This window comes from Rana temporaria, chromosome 4, assembly GCF_905171775.1.
Source record: "Rana temporaria chromosome 4, aRanTem1.1, whole genome shotgun sequence".
NCBI lineage: Eukaryota > Metazoa > Chordata > Amphibia > Anura > Ranidae > Rana > Rana temporaria.
In genome coordinates, this window is record NC_053492.1 from 380,501,754 (window position 1) to 380,511,844 (window position 10,091).

The 10,091-nt window shown below is 41.9% G+C and overlaps 1 protein-coding gene across 1 annotated transcript; it reads left to right on the top strand.

Annotated features, from left to right (window-relative positions):
* Positions 1 to 7,079: 7,079 nt before the first annotated feature.
* LOC120935761 lies at positions 7,080 to 9,870 on the top strand. The gene is made up of 2 exons (XM_040347821.1): positions 7,080 to 7,313; positions 8,108 to 9,870. Exons 1-2 carry the CDS (start codon positions 7,080 to 7,082, stop codon positions 9,449 to 9,451), a joined length of 1,578 nt encoding a protein of 525 aa, XP_040203755.1. The 3' UTR covers positions 9,452 to 9,870.
* Positions 9,871 to 10,091: the final 221 nt, after the last annotated feature.

Genomic DNA, 10,091 nt, shown 5'->3' on the forward strand with positions numbered 1-10,091 from the left:
TTCTAATCATATGAAGTTAATAACAAGAGTCCCCTTTTACATCTGATTCCATAGAGTTCCCATTTTACATCTGAATCCACAGAGTTCCCTTATGCTGTAAGGGGAGACTCTAAAGTAAGGGAGAACTCTGGGGACTCTAGCATAAGAGATGCTCTGGGAACCCTGATGGAAGGAGGGACACTGAGAACTCCGATGTAAGGGGAAACATTGTGGTCACTGGTGTAAAGGGGAAATCTGATGTAAGGGGTGCTCTGAGAACCCCGATTTGCCTTAGAGTACTCGCTCAGAGGCAGGAGAGAGAAGGGGGATGACTTGAGTCACAGACAAGAATTTCCAGCCCCAACTTTCCTTTTCTGAGGCACAGCGGTGGGGATTGGAGTGTGGGCAGACACAGAGGGGTAGGGGTGGTATAAAGAGGTGTAGATCGAGCCCTCTCTCCTCTCCAGTCTGTGTGTGTTTCGGGGAGGGGGGGTGTAATAGACACTCTCAGCTTAGACAACTGCAGCCAGCAACCCTGCTGAGAAGCCATAGTTAAGTCTAAATAATGTGTCCAGATTTCAGGCAGTCTGAAACCCGAATGCATGATTCCAAACCCGAACTGTCCGGGTGAATCCTGGACAGGTGGCAACCCTAGACACCATAAGTACTTTTTTCAAGCCAGGGAAGCCTTAGTAGTGGTATTTTCCTGCAGAGGATCAATCCAGCCTGCAATGCTGCCATATGCTTGCTGTTCGTGAGGCCTCATGTCAGTGACCTGAGGCCTCACGAACAGCAAGCATATGGCAGCATTGCAGGCTGGATTGATCCTCTGCAGGAAAATACCACTAAGGGCCTGGATGCTGAAGTGACTGAGAGGCTGTCTACTGAAGATCTAGTCTGGTATCACTGGAGGAAAGTGTTGCTTGGAAGTTTGAAGGAGGCAACCAGTTGTCCCTTGACATATTGTGAGAACAGAGTGCTGAGAGATCTTAGAGACCTTTGGGCTGCTGCTACCCCTCTTGTGCTAGAGAGTCAGCTCTGGGTCTATTTGAAGGGAACACCAGCGGATGTTCTGAAGAGCTTAGTCCATCTAATCCTCTGTAAAAGAGACTTTGCTCTTGTGGCTCTATGAACATAGTTTGAAGTTAACTACTACTACGACCTCAAAGCAGTTTGTTGCAAGCAAGAATACTTCATACTCAAGTTGTACATAGTTTCTGTTTTTGGAGTATCCCAGTTCTCCAAAAAAAATAAAACAAAAACAACACCCCTAGACTGATCATTGGAGAAATGTGTGGATGAGCCTGTGTGCCTGGCTGCAGGGCAACACTAGAGGGGAATACCATGACAGTATTATTGAGACTCCCACGGCAGTAGCGCTACATTTATATTTCAACAAAAATTGGGCAATATATCTCCTCTGTGTGCACTAAAATTTACTTTAGTGTATTTTTTTTTTAACGGAAAGTATGTATTTGATAAAACATTGCGCCGATATTGTAAAAATATAAAAATGTATCGAATTTGGAACTACTAAGATTTTGTTCTCCAGCATCTCTGCTTTCAGAAAATATTTAAGGTTTAGGTTTTTTAACTAACCCTCAGGCCTACAATGTGCATTTTACCAATAAAAAAAACAAACAAAACAAAACACATAGAAATATCTCTGTCAAAGAAAGGGTTAAAGAGCAGAGAAAGGGTTAAAGACCCTGCAATTATAGAAAAATACTTGCCGATCTTCCAGAAATGCATTGTTGTGGACTGGCAACAAATTTTATTTTCCCGTAGTTCAGCTTTAAACAAACCAAAAGGGTGCAAATAAGGGTGCATACAGTTTGCACACAGATTCATTCAGAAAACTGAGGGCATCTTGTGGCCAAAAACAGGTACTGTGGGATCTTATGTACTGCATTTATTTTAATTTTTTTAATATACACATCACCATTTAGAAGCTAAAATAGAGGACATGTGTTTGATGTATGAGTTGTATCTGCTTTTCTGCAATATGCTATAATATGAACTTGGCCTGCAGAACATTGATAGGTGTGGCTGATAGGATAATTCTTCCCCTGTGATCAGTCAAACTTCAAGTGTTTCAGAAGCAAGATAGCTTTATTTCAGTTACACCGGTATAACTGGAATAAAGCTATCTTGCTTCTGAAACACTTGAAGTTTGACTGATCACAGGGGAAGAATTATCCTATCATTTTGGTCCTTCGAGCCGCTACCAATGCGTGAAGCCCGGGTCCAATGGTTCTGATCGATCAGAAATCGGTGAGTATCGGATCTCAAAACTCACTGAGAAAATAAGTCCCCCCACTTAACATTAGTGGTCAAATAGGGGCCGATTGCTACCAGGACCCGGATTCAACCATCTGGTTCCGAACCTGCCGTGATCCAGTCCTTCTATTGTGTTTTGGAGGTAAGATACTTTAAATTAAATTTTTTTTTCTTTTCTCTCTCTCTCTAAGTCTATTCTTTTTTTCTCTTTTTCTCTGCTTGATTCTGGTTATGAGTTATAGAACAGACATTGGGACTGATTGTATGACATCTTAATAGTCCACTGATGAGTTGTGATAACAGACATTGAGACTGATTGTATAATATCTTAATAGTCCGATGTCACAGGCATTTGGGGCGTTGCCTGAGGTAAAAATGGACGTCACCTGCTGTCCGGGACAGATAAAAAAAAAGATTTGAAGGGTATACCGAATGTCGAAGGTTGCGGACCCGACAATTTAAGCGCTAAAAGTAGCTGAGTTATCTAAATAGATTGCGAGGCTGACTGTTTTCTTGGTGATCACTTTTTTTTTCTCTTTTTATCTCTTTCAAATGGTTAACCTTGCTAACTTTACCTTTTGTTTGAACAACAGTACTGCTGTACACACAGGTTTTAACTATTTTTTGTTTTTCCCCATAGTGTGGGGTGTTTTGATATTTATTTTGTTTCCCCTGTATTCTTATTGTTATCGTTGCCAAGGATTGCTACACCAGTGATTTACAAATTATTGGAAACCCCAATTAATGCTAACAACAGGGACGTTTTTTGTTAAGGCAGTGTCTGCAATCTGGTGTTTAAACACTGGGCTCGCTCACCCCCCCCATTCAGACATTGCTAAGTACACTTGCTCTTTTGTGTGTGTGTGTGTGTGTGTGTGTGTGTGTGTGTGTGTGTGTGCGCACGTGTGAATTTAGACCAGGTCATTTTTTTTTTTCTCTCTTCTTTTTTGTTTGTTTTGTTTGTTTGTTTGTTGTGTCTGTTTGTTTTAAACAAACTGTGCTTCTAAAAAAAAAAAAAAAAAAGAAGGAGAGAGGGTGATTGGTATAGGAAATATATGTGTGCATAGGGTTCCTGTTTGGGGAATTTAGACTTTGTTTTATATAGATTTTGGTGGGATTTGTATTCTAAACTTAACACTGAAGCAAACGAACAGAGCACAGGGAATAATTTCTGTAAAGGGATGTATTGTGTGTGTTGCTGTTGTGTGGTGATAAGAAATGTATGCAAACAAAGACCCTAAAATTGTGATATACTGTGCTAAAAGGAAAAGAAAATGTGTTTTTTAGAATAATTTAACTGTAAAAGGTTGCCAGAATTTGGTGACAAATACTTAAATTGTTAAGATCAGAGAAGGTGTAAGTTAGAAATGGCGGCATGCTGGCTTGTGGACAAAGAGGATAATTTAATTTGTAGCACCCAGAGACCACGTCCTTATAATGGTCCTCCCCCTCAGGTGCAAGCCACTGCCCAGAGTACCACCCTCCCTGTGACATCCACCCCTGTCAGAGGAACCGCCTCTGAACAAGACCCTGACCCTACTTCCTTAATCTCTCCAGATAGCAGCATGATCTCGGAGCTGAACAGATCAATCCTTGAAACTTTAACTGACGCCATAACCTATACACTAGGTGCCCCTGCAGGTGCCAAGAGATCAAGTAAACCTCCTATTAGGCATGGTGTAGATGATGGTGAAGTATACCCTTTGATAGAAGTCCCAAACCCCAGGGGAGGACAGGCTGACGGGTTGGGAGGACAGCATCCCCTGACAATGACTGTTTTCAGGCCATGGACTGAGAAGGACATACAAAAGGCTACAGAACACATAAAACATCCAAAATTAGGCCCAGTGGAATTTATTGAAAACATAGAGGGATTACGGAACAGTTACAAGTTGAACAGGGTGGAGGTAGAGAGAGTCCTGAGGAGAGTGCTGGGATCAGATTGGGTTTCCGTAAAGGGGGATTGGGACCCTTAGGCCTAGCAGATGGGCAGGGGCGAAGAGATCCATTACCTCCAGATAGCCCAGACTTAGGAAACAGGTTGACTGCATTACTGAATAGATGTCAGCTTAGATGGATTCAAAGGACTGATTGGCAGAAAATAAATATGACAGTACAAGAAGACAAGGAGAGTGTCAGTGACTACCTAAATAAACTACGAGAGGTTTTTAAAGTGTTCTCCGGGCTCCCCGAAGCAGAGGATGTGAATAGTGTATATCAGCAACAGCTAAAAATAGCTTTTGTAAATGGATTAAAACAGGATCATAAGGATTACATTGTTAAAAATATGGTTATTTACGGAACTGCATCAGTTCTAGATGTTTTACAATATGCTAAACATTCAGAGAAGTATCTGAAAACAATGGGAAACAAATGTGAAAGTAAAGGTTTTTGTGCAAAGTGTTGAAGAAGATGAGGATGTAGAGGAGTACACTGCCGAGGTGGAAACAGAGGAGTCCCATAGAAGGAAGCAGAGGAAGGTATAGCCTCTGTAATAGATACATTTTTACAAACGGAGGTGGTTATGCTGTGTCCTGACAGCCCCTGTAACACCCCTCTTTTCCCTGTTAAGAAGGCTCCGCATTCCACAGGCTGGAGAATGGTACAGGATTTACAAGCTGTTAACCAGGCAGTTATACCAAGAGTTCCTGTGGTACCAGATCCACACACACTATTGAATGATTTGGATTCAGGGAATGAATTCTTCTCTGTGATTGATATCAGTAATGTTTAGCTTTCCAGTGCACCCCGACCATCAATTTTGGTTTGCCTTCACTTACCGGGGGAAAAGGTATACCTACCAGGTTGCCCCAGAGCTATTGAGAGTCCCCCACCATCTTTTCACAGGCAATGTCCACAAACTTGGCTCAATTTGTGCCCCTAGGGGGAAGCCAGCTCCTCCTCTATGAAGACACAGTCTAGTGGCGTCTCCCTCAGAGGAGGTTTGTAGGACTGACACAATGGCTCTGTTGTATTTTCTCCATGATCAAGGGCATAAGGTAAATAACACTAAAACTCTAGTTGTGGCAACAGCAGGTCAAATACTTAGGGTATAATATCTCAAAAGAAGGTCGGCACCTGGATGAAGCGAGAATTAGAATCCTCCTACAGGTGTCGAGACCAAAAAAACAAAATGATGTATTTTTTGGGCATGAGGAATTTTTGTAGGGTTTGGATCCCCGGGTATTCAATATTGACCGCCCCGTTGGTCCATGCCTTACATGGTAACCCCATGGCCCCACAGGATGCTTTTAAATGGAGTGAGGAAACAGAGATGGCTTTTACTGACCTAAAACAAGTCCTTTCTAGTTCATCAGTGCTAGCCTTAATGGAATATGATAAACCTTTTTCAAACAAACAGTAGATTTAAGGGAAGGTCACATGACATCAGTACTTACACAGTCACATGGTGAGCGCCAGAGGTCAATTGCTTACTATTCTACAAAACTAGACAGTGTAACTAGAGCACTTCCACCCTGTGTACAGGCAGTGGTAGCTGCAGCCGAAGCAGTTAAGGCCTCAGCATCTATAGTGCTATATCACCTGCTGACACTCATAGTACCTCATGCAGTATCTGTTATTCTTTTACAACAAAATATATCACATTTGAGGCCAGCACGACACCTTTCCTGTATGACGATACTCTTGACACAGCTTCACTTAATACAGAGGTGTACTACATTAAACCCATCCACACTACTACCACCACTCCCTACTGAAAACATTATTCAGCACAAGTAGCAGAACTTGTAGCACTGACAAGAGCATGCATAATTACAAAAGGAAAATCTGTAACCATATACACAGATAGTCAATATGTATTTTCAACTGTACATGTTTTTGCACAACAATGGAAAAACAGGGGGATGGTGACCTCTAGTGGTAAGCCAATTTCACACACGGACTTCATTCTAGAACTTCTAGATGCAATACAGTTACCAAAAGAGCTTGCGATATGCAAATGTCAAGCACACACAAAACATACAGACCCCATCTCGGAGGGAAATAAAAGAGCAGATGAAGCGGCTAAAATAGCGGCACAAGAAACACATCAAATAATGACAGAACTGGAAATCATAGAAATAGATCATACAGTCCTTACTGATATGCAGCAGAATGCTCCCCCCGGGGAGAAACAATATTGGAAAACAAAAGGTTGCACATTGATAGAGAACATTTACACATCACCTGAAGGAAAACCAGTATTGCCAAAATCCCTATTTAGGTATGCAGCAGTGTTGACACATGGAGTAACTCATGTGTCAAACAGGGGGATGACTGAAATGTTAAATAAGGTATGTACGGCCTATGGCTTTACAAACTATTCAAAAACTTTTTGTTCTCAATGCATTATATGTGCAAAACACAATGCTCAGGGAGGTATAAGACCACGAAAAGGAAAGTTCCCCACACCGCAATATCCATTCCAACACATTTGTATGGATTTTATTGAATTGGACAAATGTGAAAGGAAAAAATATTGTCTGGTAATAATAGATGCTTTGACCAAATGGGTGGAGGTATTCCCGACAGGAAGTGCGGACGCACAGACTGTAGCCAAAGCATTACTAAGAGATATAATTCCTAGGTTTGGAATCCCTGAAAAGATCTACAGCGATAATGGATCCCATTTTGTAAATAAAACTATACAACATTTGACAGAAGTGATGGGTATCCAAGTAAAAAACCATTGCGCCTACCACCCCCAATCAGCTGGATTGGTGGAGAGACACAATGGAATCCTGAAAAATAAACTGAGAAAAGCTATGGAAGAAACAGGTAAAAATTGGATGTACTGCCTACCATTAGCTGTGACTAGCATGCATATTACACCCACACAGGAAGGTTTGAGTCCATTTGAAATGATACATGGGAGGCCATATAGAATACCCTTACTACTAAATGAAACACCAGTTGAAGAATCTGAACGTACCTTAGCAGAATATATGTCTAACTTGTTGAAACAGAAACAAATTAATGAGATCTGTTCTATTCCAGAAGGTCCAATCCAAGGAGAAGAGAAAATCCATATCGGAGACTGGGTCCTAATAAAAGTAATAAAAAGGAAACATTGGCACTTGCCTAAGTGGGAGGGGCCATATCAGGTTCTTCTTACCACTCCCACTGCAATAAGGATTGCAGAGAGGTCTACCTGGACTCACCAGTCCCATTGCAAAAAGGTTTTACAGGCAGAGCAGGGTCAGTTGGCGGCAGAGCTCTGGTAAAGTCCGGCTACAAAGGGAGGTTCTGCACAAGGTGGGGCTTATCTCAAACCGGTGAAGAACTCCATTACCTTACCCCCAGGGCTCTGTAGCTGGTTAGGATGGAAGGGACAGTAATTATCTTGGGTCTACTGGTGACTCTAGGTGAGACGTCTATACGTGGAGGCAGAAAATGGAAAGAGAAGGAACCACTAGAATGGGCAAGTACGGGGAAGGCCTTGAACTTAACCTCCATAGAAGAAGTAACTAGTACCATTTTAGTTGATTTTTGCCAAATGGTGGACTGTGGGGACTTAACTGAAGCAAGAAGGCTCCAATGGGCAGATAAATATGTTTGTTATATTCCAAGTGGAACTGACTGTTCAGTATGGAACCAGGTCCTGTGGACCACAGCACACCAAGATTGGGGGTACAACATTCTAGGCATAAATGGTTTAAAAGAAAGACTCACCATAACAAAGGCAGCCAATTCTCCCTGTACCCATGGCAGAGATTGCAATCAATTGCTGATAACATTAAAAGAACCTCAAAAAAGGATCAACGGTTATATTCTATGGGAGCATGGGTGATCAGATCCTTTAGGTACATTTTTCCTCGAGGTATTACCACCCAATAAAACCAAACAGGAAAAGGTAGACACAGAAGAGAAAGAAGAAGGCCATAGTAAGATAGAAGTTCTGAGTAACACTGTAAGATTTACTAACCTAACAGTAGAAGATGCCATAGCTTTGGAGACGGGTTACCAAGAAAAAAATGAGTGGTTAGAATGGTTAAGGTACACGGTTAAAACTCTAAAAAAGGAAAACTGTTTAGTTTGTGCTGGAGCTAGACCACATTTAGCGACGGTCCCTTTTCCTCTAGATTACAATACAGATCCAGAAGGTTTAAAATGTATGCTGCGTTTATATAATAAGAGTTATAAACCAGAAATAAATTCTACCTGTCACACATTGAGTTTGTTGTTTCCCCCAGTGCAGAGACCTCAGATACCTCCAGCGGTTGCTACGTATCCGGGCAATTTTACTTGTTTTGCACTCCCGGGGAACAGTAGCGCAATGGATCTTGGGTCACTACCTGATGACTGCTGTGCGGAGAGGATTAACAAGGAACATGGTGACTGGGTGGAACATGACATTCAGAGAGCTGATGTCTGGTGGATGTGTGGGGATAAGAAACTGCGAGCTAGGGTCCCGGCCAATGCCCGAGGGGATTGTGCTATGGTCCAGCTAGTTATGCCCCTGAGAATCCTGTCAGAACACCCGTGGACTAAGAGTCACCAACGGTATCAAAGGGACACCTCTCTCAAAGGGTCATTTGACTCCCATATCTACATAGATGAGATTGGAGTTCCTCGAGGGGTGCCGAATGAGTTTAAGGCCAGGAATCAGGTAACGGCAGGGTTTGAGTCTCTTTTCTGGTGGGTAACTATAAATAAAAATGTTGACTGGATTAACTATATATACTACAACCAACAACGATTTGTAAACTATACCAGGGATGCTGTAAAAGGTCTAGCAGAACAGCTGGGCCCCACCTCTCTAATGGCATGGCAGAACCAAATGGCTTTAGATATGATCTTAGCTGAAAGAGGAGGGGTATGCAAAATGTTTGGTAGCATGTGTTGTACCTTTATCCCTAATAATACAGCTCCTGGAGGGACTGTGACCAAAGCCCTGGAAGGACTAACTGCTCTATCGAATGAATTAGCAGAGAATTCAGGTATTAATGATCCATTCACAAACTGGCTTGAAGGATGGTTTGGTAAATGGACTGGACTTATCGCATCATGTTTGATCTCAATTGCTGTGGCTTTGGCCGTTCTGGTCACTTGCGGATGTTGCTGCATTCCCTGTGTTCGAGGACTTTCACAAAAAGTGATCGAAACTGCAATCTCAAGAACAATGTATCAAGCACTTCCTACCTCCGAGGAGACATGTGTGGACGTTGAAGTTCAACTTAATGACATATAGCCCGAAAGTGCATAAAACACAGGGACTATCATCGAAATGTGTTGAGATAAAATAGCCACACAAGAGGAGGGAATGTTGGAAAAGTTTTCTATGTGCATTGTGTGACTATTTATAAAAATGTAAAATGGAGTCCAGTTTCTGTAATGGCTTCTAAGGACACGTTGCTTTAGTTCTATTGTTTGTTTTACTTCCTTAAATCAAACTTTGCTAAGAGTTGTAAAGAGACACTGTGATTGGCAATAAAGCTGTTTGCGTCATGAGCCACCGGTGGTCTTTAAGCCAATAGTACACTTTCTGTTGACCATATAAGAAGGTCATACACCTCGTGTCTGTATGGGACTTTTGCTTTTTCACGTAGCATGTAGACTTCCATCCAGTTATACCGGTGTAACTGAAATAAAGCTATCTTGCTTCTGAAACACTTGAAGTTTGACTGATCACAGGGGAAGAATTATCCTATCAGTGGCTCAGGACATTGATAGGCTAGATTCCAATCATGCCCATGCCAGAAGTTTGAGTGTAAAAATTACACTACTAGTAAATGTCTCCATTGGCTGCCTGTTAAAAACTGTTCCCTAGAATTCTTATTTATCACCAATCGGTTCCTTCAAAGAATCTCACAGTAATTATCGAGAAATAA

What these genes read in the sequence shown, in the direction of transcription:
- LOC120935761 (XM_040347821.1), top strand. Translation starts at nt 7,080, where the DNA reads ATGCATATTACACCCACACAGGAAGGTTTGAGTCCATTTGAAATGATA. An exon ending in GAGACTGGGTCCTAATAAAA is followed by an intron (nt 7,314 to 8,107) that starts GTAATAAAAAGG and finishes AAAACCAAACAG; the next exon opens with GAAAAGGTAGACACAGAAGA.